Below are 20,554 nucleotides of genomic sequence, written 5' to 3'. Positions count from 1 at the left end.
GGGATGCATGAAGTATGTGTAGCATGTTAATTTGGAAAGTAGACAAGACAAGACATGAATTTCCACATGAAAAGCATGTTTGCAAGAAGCCACTTGATATATTATGCTGTATGGAGTCCTACAAAGATTGCAGCTATAAGGGGTTGCAAGTATTATGTCTCCTTTATTGATGATCATACTTGAAAAGTATGGGTTTATTTTATGCATGAGAAAAGTGAGACCTTCACTTACTTTAAGAGATTTAAAGCTTTGATTGAGAACAAGATGTGATTGCATACTAAATACCTAAGGTAGGATGGAGGGGAAGAGTAGTTCTCCAATGAGTTCTCAGATTTTTTGCAAAAAAATGATATTCAAAGGTAGTTTACATGTAGATACAAATCACAACAAAATAAAGTTGCTAAGTGGAAAAGCACATGTATTGTAGAGGTAGCTCAAGCATTGATATTTGAAATAGACTTATCTCATTACTATTGGGCTGAAGCATTTGCTACTATTGTATACATTATCAACAAGACACCTACAGTTGTTGTACATGCTATGACACGTGAGGAGAAGTATATAGGGAAAAAGCCAAATCTGTCCTATATGAAAGTATTTGGAAATATTGCTTATATGCATATTCTTGATGAATTGCGCAATAAATTGGATCCCAAAGTAGAAAAATGTGTATTTGTGGGATATTCTCCCGAGCAAAAGGAAGGCAAATGCTATAACCCTATTACAGTGAGTTGATAGCTAGCACGAATAAGCAGTTGGTATAACAATATGAAGAATATGATTGGGGCTAATGTACATGAGAGTATGGTTGCGTAGAAAACAAGTCAATTGTATTTGATGAAATAAGCAGTTGGTATAACAATATGAAGAAGATGATTGGGGCTAATGTACATGAGAGTATGGTTGCGTAGAAAACAAGTCAATAGTCATATGTATTGAGTGGGCCACGAGGGTCTCTTAGTCATGGGTCTATTGATAGACCTTGGAGTGGTAAATTACGATCACATGTCACCTTACCAAGTACATCACAAGTGTCAAGAAAAGGCAAGGAGAAGGTTGGGGACTCACCTATTAAGGTCGACATTTCATTAGGTTTCTTTCATGTTGATGTGTATTTAGATGGTTATGAGCGAATCTTGAATAAAGAGTTTAGCATTCCATTTATTAAGACACCTAGAGTGAGGGAGGCACAAGAGGATGGTAAGGCACCTAGTAGTGATCCAAATCTACGTGGGTCAACCAGAGTAAGAAAGCCCATGTAACAATTGAAGTAGTATATGTTGCATAAGAGTAAGTGGATTTGAAATTGATAAAGTGTAGGATGCATTTCATGTAAATGTAACAAAACTACCTTTATCATGGTCCATGTGTAGTAGACAATGTAATTTGCTTATTACAGTCATGCTAAGGACACTTACTAGCCATTCTTATGGGTGTAATATTGAGAAGGAATGCATGCAAACATAGTATATGACAATTCAAACTACACACACACACACACACACACACACACACACACTCTCTCTCTCTCTCTCTCTCTCTCTCTCTCTCTCAATATGCATTTATAATTTGTGGCATATGTAAAGTGGCATGCACTCTCATCAATTTCTTTGGTAAAATTTGATTTGTGCACCTCCAAAGGTGATAATCGTGTAGAAGAAGTCATCAAGAAATTTATATACATATGTGTGTATACATGCATGTGTGTATGTACATATGTATAACAATCAAGAGGGAGGGAGAGAGGAGTATGAATCATATAAGGTAGGTGTTATGTGATGCAAGCTTTGTAGATAAATTGTGAGCAAAGCAAGGACACACCATTGCAATATTTAGAGCTCATGCCACATTAGGGGCATTATTGAGGTGAGAGATTGTGTGTGGAAGAAGGCATCTTGCCATGTGTGATGTGTCACACAAAGTGCAATATAATGGTGTTCAAAAGGTGCCACCTATCTTCAATATTTACACATTTTTGTGCACGAAATGAGACTTCATGTTGTGAGAAGTGCACACCCTTTCTTTTGCTCACAAACAACGCAAAGCTCACAAGGTGATTTGCTTATTACAGTCATGCTAAGGACACCTACTAGGCAGGGAGAGTGTAAGATCAGTCAGGTTCCAGTAAATTGAGACGGCGGGCCGACGGAAGTGAGGGAGAATGGCTGCCCTTTCCTCTGTATCGACGTGCTGTTCATCCTGGACCGCTATCCACTGGCCTAGAAAAGTACATTCGACTCTCAGGAATGCGGGAGGACAGGGGCAAGACCTGGCTGCGGTTCGTCATACTCAGAACAGGAACATGTTCGTTTTCGGCATCGGCCATGTGGGTCTGGCCTTAGCTCAATGCCTACAAAAGCAAGGATGGTAAAATGGATCAATTCTACTCCATTAAGAAGCCTTCTTACAGCACACTATGCTTGAAGAATCACCTTCAGCCATTATTTTGTTGATCTTGACCCAAGGCCATTCAGTCTTTGCCACAGGTTGCACACATAAAATCAATCCAATCAGGGTTCTCTATTGTGTAACATTGTTCTCTCTGGGTTCATTTCACATCCATCCTCATATGAAGTTTTAGCCACAGGTTGTGCACGTAATGTCAATCCAATCAAGGCTCTCTATCGTGCAACATTGTTCTCTCTGGTTTCCATTTCATATCCATCCTAATATGAGGTTCCATTGAGCGAAGATATGTTTTCAGGGGCTTGGCAGAAAATTTCTTTCTTCTTGATTTCACGTTCTTCTAGTTTAGCACGATTGGACATTCAGGTTGCAATTTACGTGTTCTTATTGTTCTCTGTGATTGTTTCAAAGGGATGTCTCAGGAACCTGCTCAAGTGACGAAAAAGGACAGGCTTTGCAAAAGAATGGATTGCGTGCATTTCATTTCAATTCTGACAATGATGGCGAGGAGCTTGGGTAAATCTTGTCATTCTGATAGGTTTCAATTTTGCATCCATTGAACACTTAGCGGAAGCTGGAGTACAAGAGATGTGATCTAAAGTCTGGACTCTAATGTTTAGAGTGAAAGTATGCTCGTTAGTTAGCATTTAACATTTAACCTTAAGATCTTGGCTACTTAAGCTTATTTCAACTCAAGATTGTCAACTGATTTTCTCCAACGAGTGACTATAATTATGATCATATTTTGGTTTGCCATTATGTGAATTCTTTTTATGACTCACATGGTTGTTGCTTGACTGATCCTTAGGTTTTTGGAGTTCTTGAATTCTAGGAGGATGTGTAAGCATATGCATGTCTATGCACACATAAAAATACCATAAGTTTGCATCCTTTTTGTAGGCAAATCTTTCACCAGTTTCTATTGGAGCAAAGCTAGGTCAAAAATTCATTCAAGACGTCATTCAATAGGTTTTGGATTATTCAAATTCAATATATATGTCTGCCTCTCATGAAGTGTAGAAATGAAAGAAACTATTTCAATTACTGTTCTATACTCTCCCATTTACAAGCTGTAACCTGGTGATTTACAATGACACACTTCCCAAGAAGAGGCTGCAACACTCTAGTCATGAGCCTACAAAAGTAAACAGGTGCAATTGATGGCCCAAGGGAAGCATTACAAACTTGAACAACCAAAATGGAGTTCGAAATGCTGTCTTTGGAATCTCTTTTGGAGCAATCTGAATTTGGTGATAATTGGACTTAAAATCTAAGCTTGCTGAAAATCATTGAGCTTGCAAGCTCATCCAATAACTCCTCTACCCAATAACTCAATAAGCTTACCATTTAGCTGATGGTGAGCTTATTGAGTGCCTTTGTAGTCTCCACATAGGTGCAAGCTTTTGTCCCTCTTTTTGACCAACAAGACTGGAGCTGATCCAAATCAATCCCCCTTCCCCTAAAGGTCCCCAATTTGTGCCAAAAGCTCCTTGGGCTGCTTCTTGCTCATTTGGTAGGGTGCTTTCAAGGGAAATCACGTTCCTGCAATTGGTCAATCTTGAAATCATCCGATCACAATGGAGGCAAGTCTCGAGGTAACTCATTCGAGAAAAGAGAATAAAAATCTTGCAACAATGTTAAGCCTATCTTGTCCATCTTGCTGCAAAGAAGAAAAAGACTCCTTAAGCTCTTGCACATACACTATCATAGCATGCCATGTAAAGTCTTCACCACCTGCAAAGTCCCATTTCTGAATAAGGATGGACTATGAGTGATGATCCACCAAGCCCATGTAGACAGAGAGCCAGGGCTGCCCTAAAATCACATCAATAGTGAGGAGAGGAGCCACCTTGAAAGTAACTCGAGCCTTGAAGTCTTCTATCTAGGTAGCTACATCCTCCACTTGCTTCCTTAAGTGGTATTTATCAACTTTGGTTTCCTTCTTAGGCCAAAAAGCTTGTGTCATGGGTTGCGGCACACTAGTTACTAGTGTGTGGAGATGCGATTTTGCCAACAAATATGACTTGGATCAAATTCTTGGATGCTCCACCAGCCATCAAACAAAGTACTAGATGGCCCACAACTGTCGATTGCACAAGTGCAAGATCATGCTATCCCAAGGAAGAAGAGTCCACATCATAGAAACACGGAAGGGCCGTTCCACCCTAACGCACCTCCACAACACCCACTAGAGCCACCCTCTCTAGAACATGTACGAGAGCGAGGAGTAGCACCGGTATCTAGAACCGATCGTGGGCTCACAGCATCCACATCTCTGCAGCACCCCCCAAGGCCCTATACAATAAGCACATAAAATAAAAGATAATATAACTAGGGAAAAAAACCTCTCATAAGGAGAGTAAAAAGTGTCCCAGTGTTCTACCATGGATCACTGACACTCCTCTGTCAGCATAGGCATGAGTCAAACCCGACAAACACCCCTGGAGTGAAAAGTGATCAACATACAATGATTATCCACCAAAGGAGATCAAATTTAAAGCATTGCGAAATGCTTCAAATTTGTCACAAGGAAGAGCTTTAGTGAAGATGTATGCCACATTATTGGTGGTCGGACAATAGACAAGGCTGATGTCTCTTGCATGTAGTTCCTCTCTGACAAAGTGATAGTGGATCTCTTTGTGTTTCGTGTGTGCGTGAAACACTGGGTTCCTTGCCACTGCAATGGCTCTTTGATTGTCAGTAAGCAAAGGAGTAGGCTTCATGACAAATACATCAAGATCAACCAATAAGCATCTTAGCCATACACATTCAAGTGTGGTAGTGAAAGCTGCCTTGTATTCAGCTTCACAAGAGGATGTGACAACACTGGATTGTTTCTTGCTAAGTCAAGAGATGTAAGATGAGCCAAGAACTCATAGAGTGACGTGAATCAAAATCACCAGCCCAATCTGAATCACTGTAAGCATGTAGTTGCAGTGGTCTCCCCTTGGCATAAAGCAGTCCAAGAGTCTTAGTACCTTGCAAGTAACGAAAAACACGCTTCACAGCTTGCCAATGTGACATGCGTGTTGAGCTAAAACATGCATTACTTGTTGATTAGCCTCTTAAATAGCCCCAAAACACACTTAATTAATGAAAAACCCTAAAAAGGGGAGTGATTCAATAGAGCTTTAGTGGCCTCCTAAAACCCTAATTTTTGGGGCACCCTTCTACATCTATAAATAGATAGGCTGCCCCCATTCAGCCCTTATCCTTGTTTGCAGGTTACACCAGCCCACACATCCTCTAGTGCTGTTGGTGCCGAGTTTCCAGCCTGGAGCCTATCTCAATCTACTGTCCAGCCATCATCGACTGCAGCCACATTATCTTCAGCCTGTCCATTGTTGTAGGCGACAGCTCCTAGCTGTTGGTGACTGCTCCAAATTGTCCTAGACTGCTGTTCCAGCTTGCCGCCCATCATCGCCAGGGTCAGTCAGCCCGCGCTTTCAGCATTGCAGGCCCTAACACTCTCCGACACACCTTCTCCAGTTGTCGCCCTACTGTTTACAGCACCTGTGCACAGTTTCTAGCTTCCGATCAGTGGTACGCTGCTGCGTTTACCAATTTCCAGCCTCCAAAATGCTGCGTTTTGGTGACCAGCCTACTCCATTCACTATTCAGCACTCCTACAGCTCCGACTGGTGGTTTTAGCACTTGGGATTTGTCTCCGGTGGACATCACTCTCCGACATTGCTCTGCCCTTGACCACATTGTACACTCTTATATTCATTTACAGCATTCATTCACTTCAGAGTTGTATTCTCTCTCTCTCTTCTTATGTTTGTGTTTGAGTTTTGAGTTTTGCGTTTACCGGCGATAGGGAGCGTAGACAGGAGGGAGATCAAGTATGCAATCAGTTGGTGCATTGAAGCTCTCCAACCCCCCATCAAGAATTCATTGCCATTCATGGCGTTTTTTTCCTGTTGCAGCCACCGAAACCCCCCCCCCCCCCCCCCCCCCCCCCCCCCCCCAAAACAAAAATAAAAAATTGGGAGCCCCAAAAGGCACACCCTTTGGCCCCTCCCAAGTCCATTTCCACTTGGCCATTTTGGCCCTTGGCCTCCCGTCCGGCCTATCTCCCGCTTCCGGCCTCGAATTTGGCCACTGGAAAATTCTGGGCATTCGTCTCGAAGTCCTGCACTGCCGGGCATCTCGAGAAGTCCCGTCTGTCTCTACTGTCGTATTTACTCTGAAGCTGTATTGCTATTCTTTGACTTCTGTTGGGTGTAAAGGCCCTTTGGGTGTAAACTCCCATTTATCTCATGTGTATAAACTTACGGGTGTGAACACACCCTTTACTTGTACCCTAACATATAAATACATTTTTATTCTTTGTGTATCGTGCAACACATTGATACACTCTTACTTGATTCTCTCAGCTCTCAGCTCTATCACTGCTCATTCCAGTCTCGCGTTGCGGGATAGGATCCAGTCTCGATAGATAGCATTTGACGACAGCATTTGACATGCGAGGCAAATCAAGATAGTGTGCAGTAGGTCGAGTTGAGGTAAAAAGTGACTAGCACAGGTTGCGTGCATCAGGCGCGCGAGCAGGCAACCAGATTTGATGGGCCAACATCAAAGGGGACCAACAGGTGGCCGGCACAGACATGTGATGTGGGTCGACAGGGCTAGGCATAGGTGTTCGACGGCACGTGTCAGGTCAACGTGGGCAGACGGGCGATGACCAACGAGTAATTCTTTTTTTTTTTGGGTTGTGAAGTGGCCTATTTTAAGCCGTGGTTTGCGTGTGCAAGCACGGTCTTTAGACTAGTGCATCCTTATGCCCAGAAATTTGGGGGTTTTTCCAAATTTGACGCTGGTCATACATAACAGGGCAATCTGACCAGAAAATTGCAGAAATTGCACACATTGGCTCCAAAAATTTTGGGGCTTTTCTCATATCAATGAAATTTTGCTTAATAGAGTCAAATTTGTTGACATTGGTGCACAATTGACCTAAGAATTTTTGGGGCTTTTGCAAGAAATTTTGGCGAATTTTGCTAATCTTGTCCGTTTTATGGTCTCGGGTTCATGCATTAATGCAATCGGTGCAGATTTGTTAGTAAGATTTTGAGGCTTTTGCTGAAATTTGAGAAATTTGGCAAAAAAGTTGTCCGAAATCTACATTGGAAACATTGTTGATGCAATCTTGGTGCTGTAAGCAGTGAGATTCATCTCCCACTTGTGAAATATTGAAGAAATTGCAGAGAATCTTGGTTTCTTTTGTGTATCATAAGTACTTGGTCACATATGTATGCAGTACATGTGTTGGGCAGCTCCCATTGAGTTGATGTGTTGCTGAACAATCATTTTGCAGCAGTTGTAGCGATCATTTGTAGATCTAGGATTATTGCAGATGTACTTTTGGTGATATTGCTGAACTGGGAGTTACCTGGGAGTGATGTATGCTTTGAGTATATGCTGAAATTCAGTTATACTGTTGAAAGTCATTAGTTCTACTGCTGTACATGGACTTGGACTAAACTTTGCTCTCATTGATTGAAAATTTGGGCTGATATTAACTGAATATTGAGTTCATTGTTTGCTGTTATAAATTGCGGTATTGTTCTTTGGGCACATTTCTGAAAAATGGCTGCAAATGCTTCAAGCAGCAATGACACTAAATCCCTTCTTGAAATCAAAAGATTTGATGGCATTGGTTTCGACTTGTGGAACGATAGGATGCAGGGCATTTTGTTTCTCAAGGATTGTGATGATGCTCTTTTGGAAGTCAAGCCTGTAGCTATGATAGATGAGGATTGGGCTAGACTCAACAAGGCGGCCATTGCATACATTAAAATGGCTGTATCTAATGATGTACTTACGGACATTGAGCATCTTGATACAACTTATGCCATATGGAAAAAGTTGATGGACACTTATGGAAATACAACTCCAGTAAATCAAGTGCATCTCATGCACAAGCTTGTAAACATGGAGTTGGATGAGTCTAAGATAGCATTGGAGCATTAAAGTGCTTTTAGAGGGATTTTGAGCTGGTTGCAAGATTGTGGTTTGCAACCCTTCAATGATAAATTGAAGGCCATTTTCTTGTTGATGACTTTGCTTGATAGTTGGGAATCTTTGGTTGTTTCATTGAGTAACAACCTTGCTTTAATCTTCGATGGTGTTAGAGGCTCTATTCTCAATGAGGAGATTAGAAGAAAGTCCAGTGGAGAAAACAATGGCTCAACTTATCATCTTAGAGGCAGGTCAGAAAAGAGGGGTAATGCAAGAAATAAAGGCAAAAGTAGGAGTAAAAGTAAGGGCAAACAACAGGATGTCACTTGCTATCAATGTGGAGGTAAAGGGCTTTAGAAGCTTGATTGTCGCTACTATAAGAAAGAGCAAGAAAGAAAGAAACAACAAGGAAAGAAAAGGAAGGATGACAAGAAAGACGATGATAGCTCTCCCTCAAAAGAAGTAGCAAAGGCAAATGTTGCATCTAGTGTGGTCATTGAACAGCTCTTTGACATTGGAGAGATACTTGTTGCAGCCTTATGTAATGATGCAGATGTTATGGCAGCAATAGGTGATATTGTAAAAGAGGCAATTCTCACAGCAAACAAATTAATTGGAAAATACAAGAATACACCAAATATACCAAAGAAACCATAGCCAAGGTGGCTAGGCATGAAAATGTATTGCCATGAATGGCTGAGAATCAAAGATGAATGTTGCAATAAGATACTCACCTCTTGCTATGGTGGACATAGGTACACACCCCTATGATAGGTGGGAGGAAGGATCCCTCAATCTTGTATTCTTGAAATGGCAAAAAGATCCTTCACATGTTACTTCTTCACCTTTTATACCAAACCCTAGCATATCCTAGACTAAGGTATTTTATGCTTTAGTACAAGCCATCTCGGCCTAGAAGAGCTTTGTTTTCAAAGCTGAATTAGGAACAAATTATAAGGATGATTACAAGGATAACTTGAAGCATATGGAATCATGCTGAAGGAGAGCTCTTATGTTGATGAAGAATCAAGAAGTTGATGAAGAAATGACCATGTAAATGGAACACACTGTTGTAAGTTGTCTAAAACAAGCTGTATACAAAATTGGCCATATCTTGAGCTAGAAATGTTCGATTTCCATGTGCTATATATAGAAATGTAGAGGACAACATGTAGTGTCCAGCCATGCCTTCAAAAGCAAATTTTGATGAAGATAAGGCAATTAACTTTCCGACAGGAAATTATTACAGCAAGCTGTTTACTGTTGTATTCAAGAACTGTCCTCTTGATAAAAGCCATGGAAATTGCTCCAAGTATGATGCTTGTTGCCAGGAAGATTCTTCGATAGGCAAACCTTTCCATTTGATAAGGTATTCCACAAGAATTCGGTTCCTTAGAACCTTCTCCCTTTTACCAATAATCTTTTTAGGCTCATAGATGATCAAACCATTATCATCCAAGGGAGGGAGTTCTTCAAAAACTTGGATTTGAGGACCAACATAAGTTTTAAGCTTAGACACATGAAAAACATTATGAATTCTTGTGCTTGAAGGTAAATCGAGCTGATAAGCAAGATACCCAACTTGTTTGACAATGCGGTAAGGACCATAAAATCTATGAGCAAGTTTATTGTGCCCTCCTTTGAGAGAAGCATATCGTGACTTGGGAACCTTCAAGAATACCCAATCATCTTTCCCAGACTCCACGTCTTCTTTTCTCATCCGCATAGGCTTTCATGGTCTCTTGAGCTTTTCGAATGCTGTCCTTGCATTGCTTTATAAGGGCCTCTATCTTTTCTAACTCCTCATGAGCTTGTGGATTCACATCTTCATGGAATAAGACGGAGGGTACTTGCACTTTGTAACCATATAGATATTCAAAAGGAGACATTCCAATACTCATATGATGAGTATTGTTATAGCAAAACTCTGCAAGGTGAAGCTAATGGTCCCAAGTATTTTGTGTGTTATGGCAAAAGTGCCGCGAGTATACCTCTTAACCATTTGTTAACACTTTCTGTTTGCCCATCGGTTTGCGGATGGTATGCTATACTAGGAGTCAATAGAGTCTCCATTGAAGAGAATAAACTCCTCCAAAAGCTGCCTATAAACTTAGTGTCTCGATCGGACACAATCTTCATTGGTATTCCATGAAGCTTGAATATAAATTCCATAAATTGTTCAGCCACTTTCTTTGCTGTAAATTGAGCTTTGGTAGGGATGAAATGAGCTGATTTAGTCAACCCGTCTACCGCCACATAAATGCTAAGGAAAGACCAAGTGATGGAGACAATTCAAGAATACATTAGAGAGTATGCCAATGAACAAAATAACACTAATGAAACCCGAAATCAAGACCAACATGATGATGGTGCAAGTGTTGGTAATGCCCATAGTGTGCAACTTGGAAATGAAGAGAACCAAGCATTCCATGAACCTTTTGGGGATCCTACACTTTCAAGTGAGTTACATATGATGAGTATTGGAATGCATGATGGATTTGAACAACTTTCTAAGTCAATGGGGAATATAGAAAAGACAACCAATGCAATGAATGAGAGTATTCAACAATTGGTCAAGTTCATGCAATATGGGTTTGAAAATATAGTAGCAAAGACTATGAAAAATGGGTTTGATGAGGTATTATCAGCCATCAAGGTTCAAAATACACCCTCTTCTCCAAATAGACCCACTACTCATGGTGAAAATACTTCAGCCCAATCATCTAATGTGAAAGGGAAAGGGATTGATCAACCAATCATGTCCACTTTTGAGAGAGGAGAGCCTTCTACATTGAAGAATACCTATGGTCAGCCATCAAAGTATTATGCCCGTCCACATTTTAATCCAAGACATGAGGCAACCTATGTAGGGGATGAAGACTTAAGAGAAATGGAGAATGAAGAGTTCCATGGAAGATTTGAAGAAAGAAGGTCATTTCAAGACATTACTAACAAAGAGAACACAATCTATGGTCAGCCCACTAGTGGACAGCATCATTCATTTGGATTTAATCAACAAAATCAAGGCGGTAATGCTTCTAGGTCAAATTCCTTTGGAAGGGATTCAATGCATAGAGAATCTTGGAGACAACCATCTTTTGGACAGCATTCTAACAATTTTCAGCCAATATATAATGAGAGGGAGTACAAAGAGAAAATCACCATTTCCAACTTCAAGGGGAATAATGCATCTCCAACGGAGTTAGAAGAATGGGTAAACAAACTAGAGATGTACTTCACTCTTTTTCCTCGCCATGATGAAGCTAAGATCTACTTTGCGGCGTTCCATCTTGAAGGGTACGCTCATACATGGTGGAGATACATGCAAAGAGTTGGTCATACTTTTGCTTCATGGGAAGATTTTAAAAAGGCAATGTTTGAGGTGTTTGTTTTTCCAATGGAAAAGAAAAAGTTGCAATGAAGATATGATCTTCAACAAAGAGGCATGCCCGTACGTGACTACTCCAATATGTTCCTCAACCTCTCTATGTACATTGATGGAATTGATGATATGGCAAAATTAAACAGACGTATCTTTGGTTTAGATCCGACCCTTTCTTCGGAAGTAGGTGCAATGCAGCCCAAGAGCATTTATGATGCTATTCAATATGCTGAAAGGTATGGATAGAAATATAGGAAAGATTCAATGGGTTTTCAGCCTGAAGGTGCAGGGTATTCTTTATCAAATCAGTCCTCTAAGTTTGGAGCTTATTTCAGCCAGCCAAAGGATACTTTTAGGCAAGGAAACAGGGGATATAACAGTCCCACAGTTATAACAGCAAAGTATCAATCTTTCCTACTGTTTATACCTCAAAACAAGGTGGAAATTAGGCATAAAAACAAGGGCAAAATTTCAGAAATATGGCTGAAGCACAATAAAATTTTACAAGGGCTGAAAATACACAAAAGGGATCTCAAAACAGCACTTACAGCAAGGTCCTTTCTAATGATCAAATTCAGGATATGCGGGCCAAAGGTTTATGCTTTTAAGTGTGGAGAGAAGTGGACACAAGACCATAGGCTGAAATGTAAATTTAAAAATAGCAAGCTCAATTTTGTCATCATTGATGAACTGGATGGAGATGAAGGACAAGAGAATCAAGAGGCAAATGTGTTTCAAGTGGATGCAAATCCTATGGTTGAAGACATACATGATGAGGATGATGGAACCAATGATGAGTTTTATGACATTGTGGACAACTCTCCTTTTGATCTGGGTGGTTCTTTATGTCCCATTTCTCATGATGCATGGACCGGTTGTAAGGGAGAAAATACCCTTCGACTTGAAGGGCTGATCAATGGCAAAGTGGTTCATCTCTTGATAGACACGGGTAGCACCCATAGCTTCATAAATACCAAATCTTTACATGGGCTGAAATTGTTATCTCAACAATTGCAAATGCCATTGAAGATCCAAGTTGTGAATGGAGCTTATGAGTCAAGCAATGAAGTGTGCTTACAAAGTCCTATTCCTCGATCTCTTTCATGTACCATACAAGTGAACTTGATTACTTTGGAAATGGAACCTATTGATATTGTCATTGGCTGCGATTGGTTAAAGTCCATTGAAAAATTTTCATTGGACTTGGAGAACATACAAATGGAGTTCAAATGGAATGGATAGCATATAGAATTGAAGGGCATTGGTAAAAAACAGTTGGAACTCATATCCATGAAGAAGTTAAGAAAAGAAATCAATGTACGATCATGTATCTTCACTCTTTTGCTTGCGAAAGTAGATGAAGATCAGCCACCAAATCAGCCATCTTCTTCTTCAAAGAAAAAGGATCCAAGGTTGGAAGAGCTATTGGAGAAGTATAAAGATTTATTTCAGCCACCATCATCTTTGCCTCCAAAGCGAGAGATTGACCATCTTATCGACTTGTTGCGTAATATCAAGCCCATCAACAAATCTCCCTATCGCTTGTCAAAGTTTGAAAGGGAAGAGGTGGAACGATAAGTCAAAGAGTTGCTGCAAATGGGTCTAATTCAGCCAAGTCAATCTCTGTTTGCCTCTCCTGTGCTCTTGGTAAAGAAGAAGGATGGATCTTTCCGCATGTGTATTGATTATAGAGAGTTGAACAAGTCCACGGTGAATAATAGATACCCGATTCCACGTATTGACGATCTCTTGGATGAACTTAAGGATGCAAAGGTCTTCACCAAGATTGATCTTTGTTCAGGCTATCACCAAATTCGAATGAAGGAAGGAGATGAGTATAAAATAGCCATTAGGACCGAAAGAGGGTTATACCACTTCTTGGTCATGCCATTTGGGCTCTCAAATGCCCCCGTCACTTTTCAAGCTCTCATGAACAAAATATTGCAGCCTCTTTTACACTAAACAGTCCTTGTATTTTTTGATGACATTCTCATTTATAACAAGTCCAAGGAGGAGCATTTGATGCATGTACGAGAGGTCTTTGACATATTAAGAAGACACACACTCTTTCCCAAAATGTGAAAGTGTTCTTTCATGGAAGAAGAAGTGGAATATCTAGGTCACATTGTGGGAGAAAAAGGGATAAGAGTGGATTCTAATGAAGTGAAGTGTATCAAAGAATAGTCTACACCGACTTCTTCTACATCTTTGCGGGGATTCCTTGGATTATCATCATTTTATAGAAGATTCATAAAAAGTTATGCTTATGTGGCGGCTCCTTTAACCGATAGGCTGAAGAAAGAGTCTTTCTTTTGGGACTCCATAGCCGACAAGAGTTTCAACAAGCTGAAATCTCTCTTAATTTCAACACCTATTCTTGTTTGCCTGGATTTCTCTAAGGAATTCACTATATGCGCGGATGCTAGTGGAAGAGGAGTTGGGACTGTTCTCTATCAAGACCATGGAGTTATAGCATATGAAAGTCGCAAGCTTGATGATAAGGAGCGTCAACTACATGTCTATGAACAAGAGATGTTGGCAATTTTGCATGCTATTAAAAAGTGGCATCATTATATGTATGGCAGTCATTTCAAGGTTAAAAGTGACCACCGTGTGCTGAATTATTTCCTTTCCCAACAAAATTTGTTTCCTAAACAACGGAGGTGGCTAGCTACTTTTCAAAGCTATGATTTTGAAATATTCTATATGGTTGGAAAAGACAACAATATAGCGGATGCTTTATCAAGAATGTGGGCATATTCCATCTCTACAATTTCAATTGTGCATAAGGATTGGATCAATGATATTCAAGAAGAGTATTTGCTTGATGAGGAAGCATCAAAGATAATGAAGGAATTTCAGCAAGGCAAAGGAGAAGAGTATTCCAATTTCAAATGGCATAACGGTCTTCTATGGTATTATGGTAGAGTCTACTTGACACCACAATCTTCTTTCAAAGACTGTATTTTGTATGAGATGAACTCTTCGCCTTTAGCGGGACACTATGGGCTGTTCAAAACCTTTGATAATATCCATAAGAGCTTCTATTGGAAGGGTATTTGGAGGGATGTTAAGGATTTTGTAATGCAATGTCTTCCATGCCAACAAAACAAGGACTCTTCTCTTCTACCTGGCGGCTTACTTCAGCCACTTCCTATTCCTCATGGTAAGTGGACTGATATTACCATTGATTTTATTGTGGGATTACCTATAACAAAGCATGGGTGGAATAACATTTATATGGTGGTAGACCGGCTGACTAAATCAGTGCATTTCATCCCTACCAAGCTCAATTTACAGCAAAGCAAGTGTCTGAACAATTTATGAAATCTATCTTCAAGCTTCATGGAATGCCAATGAAGATTGTGTTCGATCGAGACACTAAGTTTATGGACAGCTTTTGGAGGAGTTTATTCTCTTCAATGGGGACTCTATTGACTCCTAGTACAGCATACCATCTGCAAACCGATAGGCAAACAGAAAGAGTTAACAAATGGTTAGAGGTATACTTGCAGCACTTTTGCCATGACACACAAAATGTTTGGGACCATTGGCTTCACCTTGCGGAGTTTTGCTATAACAATACTTATCATATGAGTATTGGAATGTCTCCTTTCGAAGTTCTATATGGTTATAAAGTGCAAGTGGAAATGGACAGCATGAAGATTTCAAGAATTTCTTGAAGTATTGATGGGGATTTCAAGATTCATGGCTTCCTAGAGATGAAAGCAAGCTTCTATGCTTGAAATAGAACCGACATTGGAGCTCTTTGAGGAGATTTGAAGCATTCTTGCTCTCTAGAATTGGGGCAAACAGGGGCAGCCACTCAATTCTTCAAAAATTTTGGCCTTACAAGGTTCAAGCCATGGGGCTTTTGTGCTCTACAACTCCAAGAAGGTTTGATTGAAGCCACTTCATCAATAATCGGTCTACATTGGGGCATTTCATCAAGATCGAGAGCATTTTCACTCTCTTGAATGCTTGAGTATATGGTATCTTCATCAATTCTTGATTCTATCAAGAATTTGGATTCTTCAAGGTTCAAAGCATCTTCTCCTACAAGCATTATGGATATTTCTTCAAGCATTGGATTCTCTTGAATCATTGGAGCTCTCTATTGGAAGTAATGCTTATGCTACATGGAAGCAACCATTATGGGACAAATTTTAGCTTGAAGCTAAGCCTATACCTTTCAATTTGGATGGAGGGCCTGGCAACCCAAGCAATAATCCCTTGTATCCGCGTATGAAGGTGTCGCTGGTGTCTGTGTCAAGGCCTAGGATGTTTGGATAGGCTAAGCTGAACAGCCCGACCAATCAATACTCCTTGTTTGTGTGTGGACTGTGGCAGGCCTTGATGTCTTGGAGCAGTTGTACTCTTGAGGCGCATGTCACGAAGCCGTCGTATCTTAAGGAGAAAGAGACGCCAAGGTACTGCTGATTTGTAAAATCCATGACTCTGGATAGTGGTCCAAAATCCGTCTCTAAAAAAACAGTGGAAACGGCCACGGATCTCATAATACGTTGGGCAATGGTAGATATAATACTCCTGTCTCTATCTCTAACTGACACATCTAGCATATGTGCTCCTCTGGTGGAATGGATCTATATCTGCTAGTCTCAATCTCTAGCTGATGTGAGGAGGTGCACAACTGGCCAATAGTACATTTGATCCCATGGGAAAGGTGGGTCTCCATGTATCTTGGGTGAACAATAAATCCACCATTTGTAGTACGAAGGAAATGCTTGCGGTAGAAAGCCATCTTTGTCCCTACCCCTTGCCTTGGTATCAACCATGTCTGCCTGATATCCAACTGGGTAAGATCCATCCTGTTGATCTTGCGAATCTCTAACCTGCCCAAATCAAGAGATAGTGCATCAAGGGAGTACTGGAAGGGGGATAACTTGTCCATGCTAAAGCCATGTAACTCAAACCAGGCTGACATCTGTGCATACCAACATGAGTATCACCCTCTTTGGCAAGCTGCTTGGAGGACTCGAGAGCCACCGTGCATATTTGTGTCTGGATAAGTCCCATAGGCTATGGATGTATGCGACCGATTGGGTGAGGGCTCTACCACAATCGGTGTAGCTGCTAGCTCAGCTCTAATGATCTCATGTGGAACTGAGGCCTTACATCTGATCATCTTGGATATCATGGACACTAGGGGTTTCTCCATCGACCTCCATCTATCATAAGTGCGCCCTGATCTGCTATGGTGGTCAAGACTGCGCCCCCATATATGTACTCCATAGAGTAGTGTGGATGTGACCAGTGTATCGAAGAGCCATAGCTTGGTGTAGGGTTTGTGGAACTGCACTTGTGAGCACATCCTCTCCAGACCACCTAGTGCTGTGTATCTGCGAGTCAATCTAGTGTCTGTTGCCTCTTGCATAGAAAAGGTGGGCACAAAGCAAATTATGGATATTGGATTGAGTGAGATGATAGTGCAAAGTTCGGCCCTCAATATATTGGCCTGGGCGCACTCCCGAACCCTTTTGACCCTTTATTGAATGCTGGATGGTCTAAAAGATGTTCACACCTAAACACGCATGCTAACACACTCGTAACACACACTAAAGTGTGTTCAGACATGGAGGTCTCATGTGGAGATGTGACCTCCATGTTACTACTTTCATTCAAGTTTGAGGTTGATTCTGAGTAGCTTAAAAGTTACTACTTTCATTGCAGGTAACAGTCTCAGCATGACATCAACTGACAGATGAAAATGGTGGCAATAGTAGTTCATCATCTCAGTAATGGCATTGCAAACATATTTATGCTGTGTTTCAAGTTGTTTTCAAGTACAGCAAGTAGCTTTTGTGATTGCTGCCAATGTTTGAGCTTGAATGTGAAAGTGAAAGAAACTAGTTGAGCTTGTTTTTGCACTGTTTTGAGTAATCATACTTAGATGACACTGTTTTTCAGATGGTGTTGGCCATAAAGAACGGCACACACATGGTTGCAACCGTGAGTTACAGAATTTCATGGTTGGTCTGTTTGTTGTTTCCAGACCAGAAGGCATGTGGGCGATGAGCAATGCATCTCACCTGATCGTGACTATTCCTCCTGTCGCCGATTTTGATAAAGATCCAGTTTGTATCATTTTATTTTGTCCCGCAGAAGGTTGTTACATTCAAAGTAAAGAATATTGGTGATTTTGGTGATGAGGTGCAGGTCCTGTCCATGTACAGGGAAGAGCTGATACGTATGGCTTCTTGCATGAATTTAAATTGGATAGGATATCTGTCTTCAACTGGTATTAAAGTTCAATTTCTTTTCATCTTGAGATTTCCAAGCTCTACATCTCTCTTTGTGTCCTGGTTAATGTATGCAATATGGTATCCTTGCAGGTGTTTATGGTAATTATCAAGGTGAGTGGGTGGATGAGAAGTGAGTTCACAGTCGTCTTTTATACGCCATTGTGAAGTTTGTTTTTTCCATACTACTGTAATTATTGTGAGGTCGAAAAGCGAGTGTAAGAGTTTTTCTCCAGTAAACGCCCTGAACAGCTCTGCTTCTTCCCCTGTCTGTCCAGAGCTGTCTTTTGTGTGCTTTCCACTTTCATTATATTGCAGACATGTTGAATGGTCCAATGCTCATTTCATTATTACCAAAGCGTGGCAAGGAGGCTTCTATCATATTGCCGACATGTCCCATGTTTCACTCATCATTTTTCTTGTTGTGAATAGCTCTTTACCAAAGCCTACCAATAATCAAGCAGTGGCAAGGCTAGAAGCAGAGAAAGCATGGCTGCAATTGGGGCTGGATTGCCATGTGTGTGTGCAAATTTTTCGGCTTGGCGGAATTTATGGACCTGGGCGGAGGTGTTACTTACTGATACTCTGCATCTTAGTTCTTCTTACTTGGGGGAACAAGTTGCCCTATGTTAATGTTTCGCATTCAACATTCCACACTAAATGGGTGAGAGCTGCATTCTTTCCTTTGCAACAGTGCTATCAACACCCTGCTGCGGTCGGATGAAGTCTCTCCAAAGCAACGTGCACGGCAAAGGCGTCTGTTCACCTCGCGCATCCATGTTGCTGATATATGCCGTGCGGTACTGGCAAGCATCGAGTCACCTCGTGCTGGGTAAGGACGACTATAGACTAAGTGGTCGGGTATGAGACATCCTATTCGCATCTGGGGCTGGCTGTCATTCTGATTGATGCGATGCTTCACTGGCCTGTCCTTTCAGAAGGATATACAACGTGGTTGATGATGAACCGGCACCGCGAAGCGAGGTATTTTCGTATGCAAAGGCGTTGATTCTACAGAAATGGCCTTCAAAGGCGACTGCATTAATGGAACGAGTCGATGCCGTGACTTCAGGCGACATGACGGAGCCTCTGCATTTTCTTGAGAAAAGGGTCATGAACAGACGTCTGAAGGAAGAGCTGGGGGTTGATCTTCTCTATCCAACATACAAGGAAGGCTTGAATTCTATAATTGAGCATCTAGATGTGTAGGCTAGTACAAAGATTGATTGGTCTCATCATGAATACATGCTAATACAAAGAGTAGAAGAAGTTATTGTAGTAACATGTAGCTTTTATAAGTATCTTTGCTTGAAGTTCTTTTTGTAGGATGATGAAAAAAATTAATTATTGAACGAACCATTGGTTGTTGATTATGAAGAATGCTATCTTGAAATAAACCCTATTGGGACATACCATTTAATATCATGTCTTTGAATTAAACATCAATCATTCTTTGATGTTTGTCTCGCACAACTTGCTAGAGTTGTAACAAGGTCTTGTTGGTTTTGTAGCATTTAAGGGAGTCTAGACATGACCTTTTCGTGTAAAGGAGTAATTTTTTCTCACACAAATTACTAGGGTTGCAACAAGGTTTCCATTGCTTTTGTAGCATTTAAGGGAGCTCATATTAGCTTTTAAAAAGTAATGGGTGCTTCATGTCGAGATTGCACGGGCGGGTTTGAGTATGTAGGGGGGTGGGCAAGCAAGCCAGAGGCAGGTTTGCATGGGTGAGATGGAGTGTGAAGTGCATTTTGTAGGGGGTGTTGCATGTCCAACACATGGCCTTGCGCCCCGTCGCCCCATGTCTCCCCACCTCCTCCATGTAGGCAGTGCCTCATGGAGCAACCATTGTTTTAGCCTCCCGGTGTGTAGGGTTCTCATTTTGAGCAAGGCAGCTGGGCCCCCTGTTTTGAGTTTGAGTCGCCATGACTTCTTATGAGGTAAGGTGGGTTGTGAACCGTGTCGCCCCTGTGGTGCCGTGTTCTAAGATGGTTGATTGTGGATCCTTGTGAGCCCGGAACTCTTTCGTGGCGCGATCTGGCGACTCCAAGTGCCAAGTTACCCTTGTGCGAGTTGGAAAACGCGTTATGCGTGTTGTGAGCGAGACGCGACGTGGGAGGGATATCAAGGGCGTAACGGCCCGCGATGTGACGCGACGTGATGGGGTCATGCTGTGACACAACGGTGTGTCAACTTGACATGTCTTGCTAGTTGGCTTTTGCTGTGTGTTCTAGGACGCAACGCGGTGTTGGGTGCCCGTGGGCCATGTTACTTGTGCGGGTTTCGTGTGCGGACCTGTGGGACCAGATCGTCACCACCACACACAGACACATAGAGCTTCTAATAGTAATAGTAGTAGATGCCCCTCTTTAATGAAATGGGTACATATTTGAGTAAAGCATTGGGTGTTTAATATATATATTGTCTCGCACTCTCTCAACATGCTATTTGCAATCATGCTTATTTGAAAGAAATATGAATCACATTTTATCACGTCATCTCATACTCCTTGCAAGGGTTAATAAGGTTGCATTGCCATTGT

At 41.3% G+C, this 20,554-nt stretch overlaps 1 protein-coding gene across 1 annotated transcript; it reads left to right on the top strand.

Moving 5' to 3' along the window:
* The first annotated feature begins 1,977 nt into the window (after nucleotides 1-1,977).
* On the top strand, nucleotides 1,978-19,450 carry LOC148017097 (NAD(P)-binding Rossmann-fold superfamily protein). Its single transcript, XM_087663530.1, has 8 exons — nucleotides 1,978-2,367; nucleotides 2,818-2,922; nucleotides 17,766-17,847; nucleotides 17,930-18,011; nucleotides 18,106-18,145; nucleotides 18,445-18,579; nucleotides 18,707-18,844; nucleotides 18,951-19,450. The coding sequence occupies exons 1-8, from the start codon at nucleotides 2,162-2,164 to the stop codon at nucleotides 19,219-19,221; spliced, it is 1,059 nt and encodes a 352-aa protein (XP_087519656.1). The 5' UTR covers nucleotides 1,978-2,161; the 3' UTR covers nucleotides 19,222-19,450.
* The last annotated feature ends 1,104 nt before the right edge of the window (nucleotides 19,451-20,554 follow it).

The sequence above is a fragment of the Lygodium microphyllum genome, chromosome 22, assembly GCF_053477565.2.
Source record: "Lygodium microphyllum isolate KBCC chromosome 22, Lygodium_microphyllum_v1.1.10, whole genome shotgun sequence".
NCBI classification, from domain to species: Eukaryota; Viridiplantae; Streptophyta; class Polypodiopsida; order Schizaeales; family Lygodiaceae; genus Lygodium; species Lygodium microphyllum.
This window is presented reverse-complemented; position numbering and strand designations above follow the sequence as displayed.